Source organism: Lagopus muta, chromosome 10, assembly GCF_023343835.1.
Source record: "Lagopus muta isolate bLagMut1 chromosome 10, bLagMut1 primary, whole genome shotgun sequence".
Lineage (NCBI taxonomy): Eukaryota > Metazoa > Chordata > Aves > Galliformes > Phasianidae > Lagopus > Lagopus muta.
Genome location: NC_064442.1, coordinates 8,063,590 through 8,083,166, shown reverse-complemented (window position 1 = coordinate 8,083,166; position 19,577 = coordinate 8,063,590). Strand labels below are relative to the sequence as shown.

Here is a 19,577-nt window from a genome sequence, read left to right as displayed (position 1 = left end):
AATACTGGCATCGTCCCCTTTGGCTCCTGCATCTCACGGCCCTGGCCTACAGGCACAGCTTAGCCCTAGGCATGCATGACAAAACTTCTAAGGCAGCCAGATCTTCTGGCCCTTGGAGTTCATTTTTTCCTAGCTGTTCAAGTGTGTTTTCAATTGCGTCCATTCTGCAATTCAGGCAGAGGAAATTACATAAACAGCTCAGCTAAGCTTCAGGATCAAAAAGATGCATGAGCTGTAAAGGTTTTCTTGTTTTGTTTTTGCTTTTTTTCTATTTCTTTAAAAACTAAATATTTGTTTCTATTTGTCTGGAAGAAAGAATGAGTAAGCTTGGTTCCTCTCCAAGGATCCAGCATGTGGGGTTAAAAAAAAGAAGGGGAAACATCCCACTCATTATGAAATAAAGTCTACAAAACAACAACAGGAAAAGAAGAAAGCCAGTCCCCTAACTTTTGTACTCTGAGAGGTTAAAAATAGCACTGCTGAATTAAACAGAATGAAAAGGCTGATACTGCCAGAATTAAGTTGGGTTATGTCCATCAATATGCATGTACCAGGTCCAGACGGTTGCTGGCAGACAATGGTTCTGCCTCTACAGACCCACACGTGTAACAATTTTCCCCTGCTTTTCAGTAGTAAACAACCTTTTTTTTTTTTTTTTTTTTAACAGAATTTGGGCAACAGTTAACCCCTCCTCTCCAAAAAAAAAAAAAAAAAAAAAGAGAGAAAAGAAAAAAAAGGGGGGATTGACTAGTAAACTGTTATTTCACAATTCCTATCATAAAAGAGACCTGGCTATCACCAAGAAACCTGGTTAGCAGGGAAAACATTCTGGGATTTGATTGCTCATGTGTTATGGTTGAAAGAATAAATACATCACATCTTATTTTCAAGTTTGGCATTTGTGGGTTGATTTCTAAAGTAGCTGCTTAGTCAGGTGAAACATCATGGTTAGACCACTGAGCAATTTTTTCCTTCCCAACTGTTTTAGCAAATAGGGAAACATGGTTTCGTAAGATATTTACTTAAGTAAAGGTGTTCTGGATTCCTCTAAAGACAGTGCATGACCTCTAGGACTCTCTTCTTGCCTTCAAAATAAGAGATGCACTATAGTCAACCTTTCCTCATGGGAATATGAAGAAGTTGAAATTTCCCAAACTATCTTGCTGCTTGGTCCTTGACTGAAGTAGGCCTAATCTAGGTTATACCGTCCCATACCTCCGCTTTGACCTGAAATCAATGAAAAGACCATGCAAGATGGATGAGACTGAACTTTAACTATGAGACAGGGAAAGGAAGAAGCAGGACCGGAATGAGAAGAACCCCAGAGGTTTGCTGCCTGTTCACTGGAGGTCTCTCATGGGCTCACCCCAACGCTCTGTCAAAGTAGAAGAGCTGCTCGCCAGTCCCATTGAGAACACTGTCACGGGAAGGAGCCATGAGGTAATGCTTTATGCTGTGCACCATCCCTGTCCGTCGCTGGTAGATATCTTTCACCACGTGGAAGATGGTGTTCCTGGGATAGCAGAGGGCAATGTGCAGCCAGTCTCCTCTGTCATAAAAAGGAGGAAAGAGAGAAAATTTGCTTAAGGGCTTGAATGCGGGAGAGATGCTCTCCAGCCAAGAGCACAATCTTCAGGGGAAAACAAATAAATGTATTTTGAGGTTTTCTTCCTCCTTTAACCAGAAAAAAATACACCCAAATCCTCTGTGCCAGAGAAAATCAGGTTTTTTTTTTCCCTTTGTCTGGAAACAACGTCTGTTTATACAAAGGTCTGATCCAGAGACCCAAGTTGACCTCAAGGGACTTTGAGTCAGGTGCCAGGATGGCATAAAAGAAGAGATTTTCTCTTCCTTGCTCATAGGACTGAGGAACAACCAGTCACATACCTGCTCACATCTCCAGAGGCCGCCAGGGCTCAGTTTAGTTCATCTGGAGCTGCTGCAGGAGAGGGAACCAGCACTGAGCAGACATTTCACCAGGGGCACTGGTCTAGGAATCAGAAAGTAATCTCTGACTTGAACCAGAGCCACAGCCTTAAGAGATCTGCTTCCTCCACTTTACGGCAAAGTTCATGATCAGGCTTTCCATTAAAATCTCCCTCTCCCCTGCTCTTTCTTCAGTGTCAGTTTAAAACAACTAAAGGTAAAGTTAAATGGTCTTTTAACACTTGGCCACCACAGTGTTAGCATGCATATTTGCAACTAATTGTCCCTATGGCTTTCTTTATGCTGTGACCTTTGTTGTCACCTCACAGAGAGAAAATCTGCCTCAAAACTCCATTTTTTTCTTTCTGTTTGGAGAAAGATGCAGTCACAGCACAGTTCAGATGCTGATGGCTACAGTCTTTCCCAAAACCAAAGACCCTTCCTGACTGCAGGGTGCGCTAGTACCAGGAAAAGCAGAATGTCACAAGATGTTTACACTTGAAAAGAAAAACTGAATAACAAGACTATTTGTGTAATTATTTTTTTTCCTCTCCAGCCTCTGAAGTGGCTCAGTGCACCGCATGCAGGTACCTGACCAATTACTGTGGTTTGCTTTCCTTCTATTTCCAAAACCACCAAGGCTGTAAATGTAATTACCTGGCTTCCTGGTTAAAATGTGAAAATACTAATTTGGCCTGAAGGCAGACAGTTACCACCATCACCAGCTGCCTTTCAGGGCCCTGTGAAGCTGAGGAAGGCAAAGTTTCTCTGCTAAGAAGATCTGCCACTCATCCTGGTCTGTAAAGCACTGAGGAGTGCAAACAACAAAATCTGGGAGCCTGCATGCCTAGACTTTTACTTTGCATTAGATGTGGACTATATAATAGCAAAGCTGCTTCAGACATTTTCTGGCTTTCTCGTTAGAGCAGAACAAAACTACTGTACTGAAGAAGGGACAGGCTGTTCTAGAATTATAAATCAAAGCCATACACAAAGACCCATCAGCTTATGCCAGATACTGCCCTCTAGATTTTAACCAACTCCAGCTGTGTCATAACATAGGACAGCTAGAAAATGGATATATTTTCAGATGATTTGGCCTTTGACTAGAGGAAATGAAAGAAATGCACCAGAGCCATGTTAGTGGGATATTTCTGGGATGGAGTCCCAAGACATTTGGCTGTTTCATAAGGGTAATTTGCATTGCATTAGCACATTTCATCCCCTGAAGACACTACCAAAAAAAAAATGGCCTTGTCATCTCCTTCAGATGTTGGGAACCAGCTTTGGTGCCATGTTGTGCTGACTGCCACCTCCCCAGGGAACAGAAAAGGCACCAGGGAAGGAAATTGGAGTTGGTGAAAAAAAAAGAAAGAAAATCATGAAAAAACCACAGCTGTGACTGTCTTGAGTCACTGGGATACTTGGGAATCTGAGTGCAATGAGAGCCTGTTGTGCACGTGAGCAGGCTGAACCAAACTCTGAAATAAACTGTATCACGATTGAGAAGATCAAATGGAAGGCACCTACCTGGGAGTTTGTGAAAGAAGAGAAGGAAATAAATACATTCCCACAACAAAGGTCTTGGGAAGAGATGTGAGAAGGGAAGGTATTTAAAGTTATCCTTTAAGTAAATGTTGGAAAGAATAAGGTGTTTATTTTCAATTTAATTTCGTGGTATTTTAACAGCTTCCTATTTAGTTCTTTACTTTGGTTTTGGCTCTTCAGCTTGTACAGAAGCTGCTGTAAACTCTCCCAAATGCCTGGTTGTACAGCTGTGCACAACAGAAGCAAAGCACAGAGTATTGCTGTGGGACACCCTCAGGACATGGGTGAAATGTCTTTTTCTCCATTGCCAAAAGTGAATGAGAAATGCAACCTCAGGCTAGAAGAGGCAGTCAGGCATGAGATGTCTTGGACATTGCACTCAAAGGAAAGCAAATGTGCATGTGCCTCCCTCAGCCACAGCACTGGCCACAGAGACCTCCTGGCTGGCTCTCCAGTGCAGGAAGCCTATATTTCTTTCAGGGTGGTCAATGAATGATGACTCCTCCTTTATTTCTCTGCTTCAAACTCTCCATTCTGTCGTGTTTTCTTACTGCTACTTTGAGGTGAAGATTGGCAGGCAGAATCAGAAACATTTGAGCTAGTAATATCCTGTAGGGCAGAAGCCCTTGTTCTGCTGCAGTGGTTGCCTTCTTATCAGCTGGGATCCTTGCAGGTGTCCTGAGGACACGCTCTGCACTAGCAAGAAGAAATGCCTGTTTGGGAAAGGACATTTCCCATCACATGCACAAAGATCAGCAGAAAGAAGTCATTTAAAATTTGAGGGACAGAAGTCATACTACTGATACAGAAAATGCTGTCTCATGTAGCAATGCATTGGACTTTTCTTCTACTTTCATTCTTATGTGAATCTTGCAAGAAAAACAAAAATACACTCAGATGGAAGGTCTGACTTTGAAATTAGCTACTGGTATAAATGAAAGGCAGATAGACACGTGGAGGAAACTAACTTGAGATATTTAGGATGCTTTCATCACAGAACTATGCAAGCGTGTTCATAATTTTTTAGTGATAAAGTTCAGTTCATTTTAAAAGCAAGGAACAGTATTCTTTTTTCATTCCTGTTTTTAATCAAGTCAGTGTTTTCCTGTTGTTTTCACAAAAAAAAAAAAAAAAAAACAAACAACCAACCCCACACGAAAGACCTTTAAAAGGGGAAAGCTAAATATGCAGTAGCACAGCATCATTAGCAAGTTCTAACAGTTTCAGATGCTACTTGGAAGGTTTCTGAGCTTACACCAAGATCTATCAAACTCAGCACTTCTGCCCCTCTGTTACTGTCCTTTAATGATCCCCACAGCATATTTCATGTGAGTTTACGAATGTGTCTATCCTGTTTACTTCCTCTTGGAAATGGCTGGGTAGAACTAGCCCAAGAAGCCATTTTCTTTTCACCTGAATTTTGCCGTTTTGCAGTTCTGGCTCTTTCAAAACATGGGGCAAAGTGCTAAAAAATACGTGTGCTCTGGCATTGGACAGGTTTTTGGGATAAGTGAAAGCAAAAAAGGATGAGGGAAAACAGCAGGCAGGAGGTTTCCTGTTCTTGGACGTATGGTCAATACAGATCTCCATGTACACATACATACCTCTGTTACAACCTCAGAACAGCCCCCATAATTAAATCCCAAACTCCCACTCAGGGAAACAAGATTGAACAGGCAAAGGAGGGGAGACTTCTGAGAGTGGTGGAATGTGAGTCACACAAGTTTGAGATGAGATTTGGCTGCAGTAAACATTGAAAGAGCACATGTCTGCGACTCTCACTGCCTGGGAGAGGACAAACGAACACTTGTTCACTGGTGACCATGTCCTGTGACTGTGTCAGATGAAGTACCAGTACTGAGCATATGGGTAGGATCTAGTGCTGGTGTTGGAGGTTATGCTGTACATCATTGCTGGCTGTATTTTGGCTTAGGGAACCCCTCAGTTATTCTGAAAAACGGCTCCACCATGTCTATTGGCATGGTGTGTCACGTAACTGATGACCATGGACGTGCACAGTCCAAATCCTGATCTCACTGATGACAACCTGGTGTGAGCCAATGAGGGCATGCAATAGAGTACAACTGAAAATTACTTATTTTTTCCTCAGGCATGAAAAAACAAGAGACTTCCATCCAGTGATTCAGCCTCCCACAACTGTTATTACTCCTATTTAAAACAAGCCCTCTGACATTTTGGTCAGCTCTACGTGCGCTGAGAAAAATGGGAGTTCAAAATTTTCCTGTTCATAATATGGGAGCCAAGCAAAAATTCTCACAGGCTACTTCTGCATGTTTGCCTCTCACAGGATGAATTTTGAACTTCAGAAGGCAAAACCAGCAAAGTCACCACTCAGTCTCCAACCCTTCACAAGAACAAATAATAGAAGGTCTGTGTTCCTTTATCTCAGTCATGATAGTGATATTTTTCCTCTCAATCTCACAACAGCCTGCCCAGCACCCAGTTGAATCTCCTCGACACAAAATCCGTATACAGGACACCACCTCCTAAACCAGCATCACGGGTAGGAAAAATGGACTGGGAAATACCCATGGACCAGCACCCTGGCTTGCTGCAGCCATCTGAGGACTTGTTAGTCCTAGACTGCTCTTGTCCATTCACTGAAACTGTCAGCTCTCCTTGTTAATCCTGTCCAAGAAAAAAAACATAGAGAACAGAAAACAGCAAGGGCTGCTGACAGGAGGCAAAGACAGGGCTTTAGGATCACTCACACGTGGCAATGCCAGCACCCAGTTTGGCCTGGCCATACTGAAATGGTTCAATCTGCAACCCAGTGTTCTGGCAAATGTTTCAGCCTCTTTCTAGTTGTTTTTTTCCTTAAATGTTTAAAGGCTTTCACCCACTTGTTGGCCTGTGGGTAATTTAAGCGATTGAAACCGACAGAAGGGAATTCAACTGATTTCTGCGTTGTGTGGATGATTAACTCTGAATTACAGATGTTATCAGGAGGAACAAGCTATGAAACCCAAGCAGCACTTTAGTTATTATTATTGGAAATAGTGCTGGTGTTACTTATAATACATCTGGATCTGGGAGATCGAGGTTGGCACTCATGTTACGTACAAGTAACAAGTAGTCACAGCCTTAAATTGTTAGCCGCACTTTGAAACACTAATTTCATCTTCCTATCCACTTGTCAATCTGCAAATCACAAGGAAAAGCACATTTGGAACTAATCTGAAAAAGGAACAGTTTAGGAAATATCCATGAACTGGGCAAATCTGAAGCAAGTATGTTCTAGCCTTGTCTCATTATCTTTGTTTTCCTAAAAAACCCTATCATCGCTAAAGAATTTAATCACAAAAATGACAAGTAGCTGAAAGTATGAATCAGACTGGCAATGAATAAGAAGCCATAGGGAAAACACCCATCTACACAGCCCTGAAAAAAGACAAATATAACCAGTCCCCTGGAGTTTCAGTGCAGACATGGGCTGTGTAAGTTGTCTGCCTGCAGTGAAACCTCCACCTTTGAATGGATGACAGCATCTTGGAAACTACACATCATGCAGAGCCCCAGGTCCCCACGCTTTTTAATCCAAAATTTAGACACAAGCTCATTCCAGCCTCCTGAATTTTTGGATAATTAGATTATTTGCTTGTGAACACGATAACAAGCCATAGTGCAGAATGTCAGCCTAGCAAACACAGGGATATCACCATGCACCTGTGTCATCCCTGCACAAATACCACAGCAAGGGAAAGGCTGGACATGTGCCCAAGCACACACATGAACATCTGCTCTTTCATTTGCTCTTGACAAGAGATTTGGCTCTTTGCTGCCAAATAAATCTTAGGAAAAGCTCTCATAAGGATCCAAGTCCTGCAACAAGGCACGAAATGTGAGTGTTACAAGACTCGTTGTACCTCTCCAGGGGACACTGAGAGGGTGCTGGTAAAGGCAACATGGGGAAAGCTCCTTGAACTTTTCCCTGGGGCCAGCATTGGCTAGGGCAGCTGGGCAGCCCTGTACTAACCCTAACCCTGCTTGCAGCACTGTTGCAGTTCACCTATAAAAAAGTGATACCTCCTTTGTACCTGCTCACATCTTCCTGAAATGTCAAATCACAGCAGAGAGCCCTAATAAGGAAAAACTCTTCCTTCTGAGTCTTAGCAGACCAAGTATAGAGATATTTGCCTGTGCTCATAAAAAACAAGGAATGTTTAATTTAATTGCCTATACTTTTCATCCTGCTTCAACAACACAACTCATTACACTATACTGCAGATATGGGCTTTGGAGAGATTTAATTCTTATCTTTAGATTAGCTGATAACACAAATAAGCCTGGCTGATTTATCGAACAGCAATGTGCCTTTGATAATAGTATTTGCTTTAGCCTCTTCTTTGATTGGAGAATTTGCACACACACACAAAGCCTGTGTCATTAAATGGAGGACTTTGTTTGTGACTTTTCCTACCCTATGAAGAGCCAGTCCTCTTACTGTTTTCCAGCACCTGAAAGGAGGCACTTACTTGCAAGCAAATAATGTTCTCCAGGCGCTCCTCCTGCCATACCAGCCTCACCCTCCTCTCTTAACAATCCTGACGCTCTCCACAGGCCTTTGTGCTTCTAGAAATAGACAGCAGTTTTGAGCACAGCCCTCAACTCAACAGCTGGTTCCCATCTTTCTATGAAGCACAAGAACAGAGAAAACACAAAAGCAGCTCTGAGGAGGTGGGTATTGCTCCTGAAAGAAGATAAAACTCATGAAGGAGAAGTTTAAGGCCACTGTTCGTGAAGCTCTCACACTTTGTGCTTGAAAATCTACAAGTACTCTAAACATGTCTTGAATCCGTGCACAGAAGACACACGTACTGCAGCAACCCATCACGTGCCACTGCAGAAAGTAGTTGTCCTCCTTCACTGAGCAAATAGTTGAGCAGTTCCTGGACTCCCCAGGCTGGACACACAGGTGCAGAAAGCAGCACTGCCACTTTCAGCTGAACCTTGTGAGTGCATCCCTACCTCCTGCCCACACCAGGAATCTTGGTGTTCCAGTCTTTTAGTAAACATTTAAACTGGAATTGCTTTCATCAGCTCTTTTTACAGCACTTCAGAAACACTGAAAATGTTAATGGCACAAATATCCAACATCAGCTGCATGCCTGAACTCCAAAGAGGTCCAAATCGTGGTACACATCCTTCCTGTCAAATTCCTTATTTCCCCTCTGACCTTCCTTCAGCCTGCACAGAAAGTCCTTCCAGAAGCATGAGGGCTATCTAGCTGTGAAGGCAGCATCCTGGATGTACCTATCCATCATTTTACAATGACAAGTCTAAAAATAGTTAGGTTGTTTGGTAAAGCTATGTCTGAAATTAATGATTGCAAAGTTTCACTAGTAAAATTCCTCAAACATATTTTCTTTTGCATCACATATGTTTTCCACGGATATAACTATGTTAAGAGCTCATTTTTGGCAGATTATTCAGTATTTTAGAATGCAAAAGAACAGTCAGCAAAGAGCCATTTGAAACAGGCAAAAGCTTTCCCTCTTTTTCTGGATCTTCTGCCTCTGATTACTCTGCTTCACAATTTGAGATTTCTTCCTTTCAAAAAATGATTAGAAACACTGTTTAACAAATGTCATAGTCGGAACTGCTTAAGTAGGCATTTGATTTCCTTCAAGCTCCTAAACCTTGTTTTTTACTTCACTTCTTCCATGGGAATGGCTTCTGCCTATGTTGTTGCATGAAGTATGGACATTTCACCATTGCTGTTCCATTACCCTTAAGACATACAGTAGTGACATGATTTCATTCTCAACTATTTCTTTGCAAGATGCTTTAAATCATAGAATCATCTCACCATTTAGGTTGGAAAAGAACTATAAGATCACTAACCATCAAACTACCACTAAACCTTAGGGAGGTAGTGACTCCACCACCTCCATGGGCAGCCTATTCCAACCTCTAACCACCATCTCTATGAAGAGGATTCTTCCAGATATCCAATGTAAACCTCCCCTAGAGCAACTTGAGGCCATTTCTTTGTATCCTATCTTATGTCATCTGAAAAAAGAGCCTGACACCTCCTCACTGCAGGAATTGTCCTCTTTTCAGGAAGCTGTAGGGAGCAGTGATGTTCTCCCTCAGCCTTCTGTGTTCTGGAATAAATAGCCCCAGTTACTACTCCTACTACCCAGTGAGTTACCCCTCATAACACTTGTTTTGTAATCCCTTCACCATGGTCAGTGCTCTCTTCTAATTCCTTTCTATTAAGTCAGTATCTTGTAGTGGAATTAAGTAAAATTAGAAAGTAAAATTACATTTTTTTCCTTATTATGATATATTTCCCTCCTTTAGTTTTTCAAAGCACACACCTTGCCAGCTGTTTCTGAATCAGAAAAGTCTACAAACCTTTGCCCCATTCAAATAACTTAATTGGTTTCACACAAGACAAAGAGAACCACAAACACATTGTGGTTATCAATAGTAAAAGTTAGGTAATTTGCTGCTTGAACAAGGGCTAAACTTAAAGCTGAGTTCTATCAAAAACACAGTGCTGCCTTAAGATTTGAATTTGTGATTGAAGACCAAGTACTTGCCAAAGCTTTGGCATGTACTAACTGGCATAGTGATTGGGTAACCATTGTATATTGATGCAGAAGGCTTAACTCTTAATTGCAAGGAAATAGCTAATTATTTAAAGACAGATAATAATTACAAAACAGCTTATCCATGAGTGACTAATGGGTTTTGCACTTCTTTAAAGTGCATGAAGTTGCATTAACACAGAAAAGAGTGTTTTAGTTCTAGTCATCCCTCTGTGACAGGAATGTCCAAGCAGTGATTGTCCAGGGACTTGGTCATGATCCTACAGCCATTTAATCTTTAAATCCAAAGAGGACCCATTACACATCACTTACCAAAATGGGGATATACAAAGAGGGAACATTGTCTTTGGACACGAGGCTTTGGAAATGAGGCTTCATGACTGGAAATACAGATAGGGTTTTCCCCAAATTTCTTGAGCTCCAATGTTCACATTTTTTCAAGCTTTTACCAAAACTTTCCTAAACTAAAACTACGACAGTGACACCCTGCTCAAGAAGCAGACAACAGGTGTAGGGTTTGGTGGATAATATGAGACAGACTTGGAAATCCTCCCCATTTACCAATGGTACATGTTTCTCCATGTCCTCTGTGCATCTGACTTTTTCTATGTCAATTATTTAACGTCTACTTTGCAAATATGAGCCTTCATGTGGCTTTGTTGCTTGCAGTCATGTATAATGTGGCCCTTTTCCTGTACTGCCTTGTTATCAGTAAAATGAGGAGCCACGGAAACTGCAGAGCCCAAGACGATGGCCAGAGAATTTTTTGGTGTGGTTCTCATCTCTTGCAGCAGTTCTTCCCAGCCATGGCAACATACATCACAGTTAAACCAAATGGATTAGAGGATTCTCCTAGAAGTTATACCAGTGCAAAACACAAGTAATTTCACTAAAGTAAGAGGTACGCTGGTCCTGAACCATGACTGGAAACCATGAAAGAAATTATATAAAATGAAATAGATTGCAAGGGGAAAAGGCAGGTCTAAATTGGCTGTGCCTCGCTTTTACAGAACACTAGATGAGCTGGAAGAAACATGGAAAATAAATAGAGCACAGCCTACAATTTTGTTGTACTGAATCCTAAAGTTTTAAAATGCTATCAAGAAAGAAACAGTGATTGCAGTGCTATTTGGATTACAGAAGATGCAATGCTCTGTGCACATTCTGATGGACTTCTGTGATGACTTCTGCATTTTATATATATGGGAAATAAATTATGTGCAACTAGTACAAACAAAGGAACAAGAGCCAGGGCTCTTCTGGAGGGATTTCAGGGACAGCAGGCCAGGACTCACTTGGATTCTGTTTCAAAACTTACTGGAAAGAGAAACAGCTCTGTACATCAAAAGTGTTGGAATAACGAAAAAGCAGAGTCAATTCTTTGCATTGGTAAGTGCCAGTCATTAACACCTCACTTTGGTGCTCTCACAAATTGCTAAAACATTCGAAGGGTCAGTTGCAAAGAACCCAGGAAAATCGCATAACACCAGAACTTTTAAAACAGAACGTTTTCTAACAACATAGGGCAGTACCTGTTGAAGTTGATTGGGTACAGGATGATATCCTCAGGCGCTCTGCCATCCCACTGGATGATGTAAGCCTGCTCCAGCATGACGACCGGCTGGTATTGCTGGTACGGCGCTCCTCTGTTCACGCCTTGCAACTGCAAGGGGTGGGAATGGTATGCTGCTCTGGCAATGGATAAGGTCAGATTCTCAGGGCGCCTGGCCTGAATATAAAGCTGAGGGTAAAAGGAAAATGACAAACACGTCCATTAAAATAGCCAGGCTCAGCTGTAACATGTGCATTTGATCACTGTTGCCTGTAAATGGGTTTGCCAATGAAGAGCGCAGAACAGTCGGAAAATGACTGAAACATTTCCAGTTCAAATGAAAAGGTAAAACAGAAATAGCATCTGCAGCTGTTTGAGGGGACACCGTGAAGTGAGATATGAACTGTACAACACCATGGAAATGTTAACTGTTCAGATTCTCAAGGGAGAAGGTTGATCAATGAAATATCACAAAGTGACTGTTTCTTATGAATTTGAATCACTGCACTTTAAAAACAGTCTTATTCCATTGAAAATACAGAAAAGTCTTAAGCAGTTTCCTCCTGGCTTTGAATCAGGTCCAGTTACCTAATGGAATCCACACCTTCATCTTCAAGAAGCAGAAAAAGCTTAAATTTGGGGGGCTAAAATTCAACTTCTTGATTCTGTGGTCATACAGATCAAATGCAACATTGTACATGCTACAACTAGAGCTCTTCTGTTTGGGGACCAACAGATAACCTTTGTTTTCAACACCTATGCTTTCTCTGTTCTTCTTTGATTCAAATGAAGGCCAATTCATGTGGCAGACGTTATCTTTAAGGTTCAGTGCATGATGTTCACCTGCTTCCCCCTGTGTGAAATACTAGCACAGAAGGAGGACACACAGCTCGTCATACAAATTGGTTTCAGCACTGTGTGATGTAGCACACAGCTTGTCACACTCCCTGAAAGGTTCCAAATGCACTGACAACAGCTGAGAACAACTGTAATCCTTCTTCCTCCACTCTTCTATAATGGAGAATAATGCTATTTGCATCAAAAATAAGAATGTCTTCTAATAATACACGAGCACATTCAGCACAATTATTTTTAAACTCAATTTCTGTCTTCCAGCAGATTTTAACACTGCAGACAAAACTAGGAGAGGGTGACACAAGGTCCATCAGGATATTCTCCTCTCAACACAAGACTTTGCGAGCCTGACCTCTCCTATCTCCATATCAGCTTCTTATTCCTTTTCTTGTCGACACAGATTAAAAGCTCTGCAAAACAGATTGTCTTCCACTAGTTTATATATAGGATCCATTAGAAGTATATTGTAATACTAATGATAAGACATCCTTAAAATACAATAGGAATTGCTTTGCTGACTCCAAAGTGCAGTGAAGAAGCAAATATTCCCATGACATTTGGTTTGTCTTTTATTCACAGCATGTCACAGCATGACGAGTGACAGATTCCCATTACTTCCTCCTTGGAACATAATGCCTTAGCTACTGCAAAATTCATCTGACAGAAAACAGAGGTGATGCGTCCGGCATGAGTGTTATTTAACCTGAAGAAATACATTTGTGACTGAATTTAAACAGGAAATGTCTCAAGAAATTTAAGAAAGTGTTTAATTAAAGCTGCTAGTTTTCTGGTTGCTAATTCAGTTCCTTGGTCCATTGTTATGTTCAGAAGAACCTTTGCACTTGTACCTGCTCCTGGCATTGTGTTTATGCTCCACAGCACCTCCAAAACATGGGTTATTTCAGCCTAGCCGTCCTCCACCCCTGTACTAAGCATCTTCATGCTGAATGCTTGAGTGAAAAAAATTGGGATTCGTGTAAAAAAACAATGTGGAAGTGGTAATGGATGTTCCTTGGATATTCAGTCCATTCCTCCTTTCACTCCAGTGCAACCCTGCCTGTGGCACTTCAGTGATGAAGTGGAATCCACACAGATCCTTAGAGATTAAAGTTGATCCCAGAACCATATTAAACACTAGATTTTCTTGATGGCTGAAACCATGGATCAGTTTGCTCCAAACAATATCTGAGCAGCAGCCCATTTGCTCACTCTTCATGGATTGAGGAAGAGTAATTTGTGGGGTTTTTTTTTTTTACAGTCTGATAAAAGACTTTTTTTATCTATGAAACCAAGGAGGAAAACCTATTTTCCCTTCACATTAAAACCGTAATTGTGAAGTCAATTAAGTGCAGTGCAATAACCCACATTTCGACCCCATTTGTCCCCAGCCTGATGGGGTAGTTCTGGGGTCAGGGTAGGTGCTCAGAAAGGTCCCTTCAGACCTGAAATCTCATGAATGTATTAATCACTTTCAATCAGAACAGCATTTTGTGATAAAGAACAGTGGGAATGAACACTGAAAGTGCAAAGTAATATCTCACTTGTGTCTTTCTGGATAAGACACAACCATTTCTGTCCTATCTCTGTGAACTGATGTTATGATGTTATTTCCTTCAAATATTTGTATCCAACAAACACAGAACATTAAGGTGGCATCTGCAGTGCACTTGCTACCCAATTAAATGCAACAATAGCTGAGATGCCTCCTGCACAGCTCTCCAATCACAGTCTTGTTGGTTTAGTCCTCCTTATACTCACAGGTACACAGAAAGTAGCACCCCACATTTCCCATTTATCCCCTCCTCTGGGCAGGAGAACGAGGAAGAGGAGGAGGAGGAGCAATTACAAGCTAATGGAGTAGGAGAAGCAGAGCTAGCTAAACATTATAAAATGGATCCTGCTACTTGTCTGGATGGTTTAATGGACATAGTTGTCATTTTAGCTTCTTAACATTTAGTGCTGAAAAGATTTGTCAGATTTCCCTGTGCTTACATGGCAGTTTTCCCAAGTAGACTGTGAAACTGAGAAGATAAGTTCCTTTAAAATTCATGGGGATCTGCTGTTCAACTGGATAGCCAGCAAGAAGATAAACAAAATGCAAAGCAGTGGAACAGAAAATCTTCATTGCTGAGAGAAAGTTTGGTGGTGTTTTGGTTTCTTTGACATTGCTTTTGTCCTGCTGTGCTGTCAGTTGTAAAACTGGGGTAAAATGTCTTTAAAATGAGAAACTTGAAACACATCTACTCTTCTAGTTCTTCAGTTGTTCAGAAAAGGATCATTCCTCTGGGGAACGATTTTTCTCTATGAACTTCTAAGTGAAAACTACAAAATTATTTCATAAAGAAGTAGTATTTTTTCTTCCTATTATACATATCAGGACCAATTTTAGCCCTAGAAATAACAGCAGCTTTGCTGACATCAGCAAAACTATTTTCCACTGCTGTATATCAGAGATCAAAACTGGACCTCCATCCAAATCTGGAGGGCATTAGCTGAAAAATAGTTTGCAAGATTTCCTTCTTCCCAGTCTGTGTGATGCTCCTCAAACACCACACATTGGGATTGTATAGTTTTGTCTGGGCATGGAAAAGTACCATTGCTATCTACTGCATCTCTGGTTTGCTTTAGTTGTAGAATTGTCATTGCCAAACCCACTACCAGCTGAACACACATAACTTACAGGTGCGTGGTCACCGTAATTGCAAACACTGCAAAAGCAGAGCTAATAGAAGTGGAACAACTTCTATTTCAACTGACCATGGCAAGGTAGTGATTGGCTGGAATGAACTGATTAAAAGAAAAAAAAAAAAAAAAAAAAGAATTACCTAAAATGTTTAAAAGTAGCAAAGAATTAATTTTGTTAACTCAAAAATGACACTAATTTTGCTAAGCAGCAGTCTTACAACCATCTAACATCTTTTTAAGCTACTAAAGGAAAATAGCATCTACTGCCAAAAAACTCAGCCTATTTTAAAAAAGGACCTGTCCCAAAAAAAGAAAAGTTTCACAATCTGTCCTGAGTTGCTCTGCAAGCAAGCAGTAAGCACACAGCTTCAACTGCCCACTGGGAGCTAAAGCACTTCTTTTACTATGCATGTAGAAAACAGAAATGGTTTCAGAATCTCATTCACATTTTCCACAAGCAGCATAAGTGTTGAGATGTCTCCAGGTGAATGCATTTGGAAATCTCACCCACCTACATGGAGATAACTGTGGGATGGACCTCTCCCTACATTTTTCTTTTATTATCATACTCTGCTGCAGTTGTAAATCAGGTTGATGGGATACCAAGGACCTCAATGCCCTCCTGACAGAGACTGGGTGACTCACAGAAATCCCCAGAAGCTATGGTGCTGCCAGGTCTTCCAGTTTCCTTGTCAATCTCCTTCTGTCTGATGCTCTTCCCTAGAGCCTCACTTTATATTACATGAGTGTTTTAGCAGTCATTAAAAATAAAATGTTTGTCTTGTTAGGACAATACCAACCTTACAGGCTTCAGGATCAAAAGGGAAGGACAAAGAGGCCTGATAGTTCCTGCCTGTGTAAATCTTGTGACCTTAAGCTGGTCCCATAGCCCTTTTTTGGCAGAGCAAGGCAATGCTGAAGCCAAAGCACAAGGCATTTCTTAGACTTCCCACTACAGGAAGCTCCCAGACGCTACATGAGGAAGATGCACGGTGCAGAAAGAGCCATGAACCAGCCATGGGAAGTCAGGTGGGAACGTCAGCCCAAGTTGCCAGACTAAAAAATCTTCAGAAAAGTGTGTCTCCAGGATTTTGTGGAGCTAGGAACACTGCCAGAGGAATGGGCTTTCCCCTTTCTGGGCAAATTTTGTCCAGAAGAAGAGCAGAAAAGTAAATGGAAGGAACCAGAAAGGAATTAACTGAACTCTAGGCATTTTGCTCAGGAAGGATTTAGATGTAATGTTAGCTGAAGGACTTGGGTCTTGTTTTTCCATGCCAAGTAGCCCTTCCCTAGTCTATCTTGGGCCCATTTCAGCTGCAATGTAATGTCACTGTTTCCTTGAACTGAAAGGAAATTTTCACCTGCTTACACTAGGGAAGAATAAAGGTTCTTGTGTACCAGAGCTACAAGAGGAGGAAAAGAAAAACATATTTTGTAATAGCACTACCAAGATCAAAGCAAAACATCTTTCTCCTTAGTTGGATCCAATCTTTTAAGCTTTTGCTCTGAAATACAACACCCAGAACTCAGCTCACAAACAAATCATCCACTTTTAAAGATGCTGAGAACCAAGGTCAAGCTGAAGTCTTCCATCAGATATGTCCTCCACATTAAATCAAACTCCATTGCACGGGACCAATTTCTTCTGCACTGCACGCACATACATTTCCCTACCCAAAACCCATAAAGTTAATGTGAACTTCACTTATCCTGCTGGATGCTGATTAGATGAAAAATGCTGGTAACAGATCCCAGAGAAGCAAATGTTTACGCTTGCCTAAACCTAGCCAAGGAAATTTTCTATGGTGGAAAAATAGTCTCACCACGTAGAGTGCCATAGTTGGGAAAGTATTAATAGACATAAAAATATAAATGCCTACTTGTTTACAATTCTGAGTTTAACTGTTAGGTTGCCAGAGCCTGGAATATTATTTCCTTAGAGGCACAGAGGAAAATACAAGTGCCAAGCACAAAAACCCTTCTTCAGTGGGGCTGTCTCTTAGGAGCTCAATCCTGTTTCCACCTAGTCAATAGCAAACCAGAGGACACAAATCCAGTGTCCAGACACTTTAAAAGCAACTCCTGATAAAGCAAAACAGTAAAACTATACCCAAGGTATTATTCTCCTGTTATCTTTTTGAGTGTTCAGTGGGTTTCACTCCACCACCTCAAACAGAGCATTTGGGGACTCCCACCCAACACACGCAGTGTCACTGCATGCAGCACCTCCTTACCTGTGCATATCTACCAGTGCACATCACCCCATTCCAGCGGGGGACGGTGACGCAGCCGGGATGACGGAGCAGGTAGTTGTCTGCTCTGCCTACAAAGGTGTTGGAATATCCCGTCACGGAGCCATCCAGATCATGGAAGACAGACATTTTGTCACCGTCATTATCATTGTTTCCAAACCACTGGCCCGCTCTGCCAAAAAACACTTTCAGTCCAACCTACAGGAGACAGTGAGGAGACAAACCGTAAGGGCTTGAACTTGCAGTGTTTTAACAGCCAAGAGAGTGATACATCTAAGACTAGATAGCATTATCATTTGAGCAAGAATTTTGCTTGGCTATTCCACTTAGACTTCTGGCGACATTGGTTTTCACGCTTCAATTGCAGGAAACATTTTTGTAAGAATTAGACTTTGAATTGTACCCACAAAACCATTCATTCCTTGAAATCACACAGCAGTAAATTGCGTTGCGTCAAAAAGAAGAGGATGACTCAAAGGAAAGGGAAGCACTGGAAGATTATGAAATTTACAGAGAAGTAAGCATCTTTGACCCGGGTTGTAATCAAAGAAACAAAAACTACAAAAACTATGGTGAATTTTCTCACATATTTCCAATGGCTGTTCTGATTCTGTGACACAGTGTTGCCCAGAGAGGTGGTGGGTGCCCTGTCCCCACAGACACTCCAGGTAGGAATAGATGGGGCTCTGAGCACCTGATCAGCTGTAGTTGTCCCTGTTCAGTGCAGGGCAGTTTGAACAGATGGCCTTGAAAGGTCCCTTCCAACTCAAACTATTATTCTATCAAGTATTTTTTCATATTTTTTTCCCCAAAAAACCTTTTAGAATGCATAGAACTGACAGCAATTCTCAGAATTGGTGCTTGTGTATATCCTAATGTATCCTCTGAGGAGTATTTTTTTAGGCAAGAAAAATAACAAGAAAGAGCATTATCATCACTGTGCATAGCTCTATTTACAGAATTCTTCAGTAGATAAAAAAAAAAATTCTGTCCCAATATGAAAACACAACAAAACAAGGAAGCTGCAGATGTTCACCAAGAAGGCATGGGATATTTTAATGCCTACAGAGAAAATTATTGCACTGTGTGATGATTAATTTCTGAGGAAATCAAGACAATAATTATTCCAGGTTGTTTGCACAGAAAGAACCCTGAAGCAACGTATATTGAAATAGTGTAAGTAGCAACTTGATCATGCTGGCCCAAAGGACTGTAATTTGTTTAGTTTTGCTCAATTTTAATTGGACTGTTCACAAGAGTAAGAATTAGGGTCAGCAAGATTATGCTGCAAGTTCACCATGGAGTTTAAAGGCTATATTTTCACAATAATAAATAAAAATCTTAGGAGAACTGGAGGGCCGTTGTGATTCTCAGTTAGATGGAAAGTCCCACTGGCTTAAAAAGAATGACTGCTGTAACAAGAACGACTTGCAGAATGAAGCAACAAGAGCCTTACATTGCCCTAGTAAGTCTTTATTAAAGCTAAATTAAACCCTAAATCCATATTTTAGTCACCTCCTTGTTTGTTTATGAGGCTGATACTTAGACACCTGAAGCAGTCTCATTTTAAAAAGGCTCAAACACACATAAATTCAGTGTGTATTTTTCAGTGTATTAAAATCTTTTCTTACTGTGCTGCAGGAAATTTTTACCCAAAGGGCTGTTTGGCAAAGAAGAAGGATGTCCTAAGTTCTGGGGAGGTTTTTTTTGTGTGGGCTTTTCCTTTTTTCCTTTTTTTTTTTTTTTTTTTTTAAATCTTTTTAGTTCATAAAAAAGCAAAATGCAAACACTGTGCTGCAGCTCAAAGCTTTGCTATAAACACTTTGTGACAGTGCACGTCTTGGGGCTGAATTTGAAAATGGGCACTTCACTGGGGAAGAGAACAAAGTCAGCTGTACTTCAAAATAAACTAAGGTACAGCCTGTACGGCTTACATCTGATTAACAGCCCCACTGCTCCCATCCGGGAGGGAGTCTGTTTTGGTCCTGACATTAATCTCATTTCTAACATTCTCCTCTAAAAGTCTGAAAGTCAGAAATGGTGTGGAAATGTTAATGAGCAGTATCACTTTCTTCTTTCATGCATCTCAGGACAGCCTTGCTTTTGTACACTGAGGGACAGGAGGTGCACTGAGTTTGCTGCTACTGCTAAAGAGCACATGTGAAGGAAGACTCAGCTTAT

General features: G+C 41.2%; 2 protein-coding genes across 4 annotated transcripts in view; both read right to left on the bottom strand.

Moving 5' to 3' along the window:
• The window catches only part of LOC125697976 (cell surface hyaluronidase-like), a 49,150-nt gene that overhangs the window by 7,147 nt on the left and 22,426 nt on the right, over nt 1-19,577 (bottom strand). Inside the window, exons 18-20 of one of the 2 annotated variants that reach the window (XM_048955691.1) lie at nt 17,379-17,594; nt 11,585-11,793; nt 1,367-1,549 (exon numbers count right to left, since the gene is read on the bottom strand). In XM_048955691.1, coding sequence (XP_048811648.1) covers nt 1,367-1,549; nt 11,585-11,793; nt 17,379-17,594 — 608 coding nt within the window. The remainder of the gene's footprint in view (nt 1-1,366; nt 1,550-11,584; nt 11,794-17,378; nt 17,595-19,577) is intronic. The other variant, XM_048955692.1, reaches the window with a different exon arrangement.
• The window catches only part of LOC125697977 (cell migration inducing hyaluronidase 1), a 110,730-nt gene that overhangs the window by 71,143 nt on the left and 20,010 nt on the right, over nt 1-19,577 (bottom strand). The gene's annotated exons all lie outside the window — the stretch shown is intronic.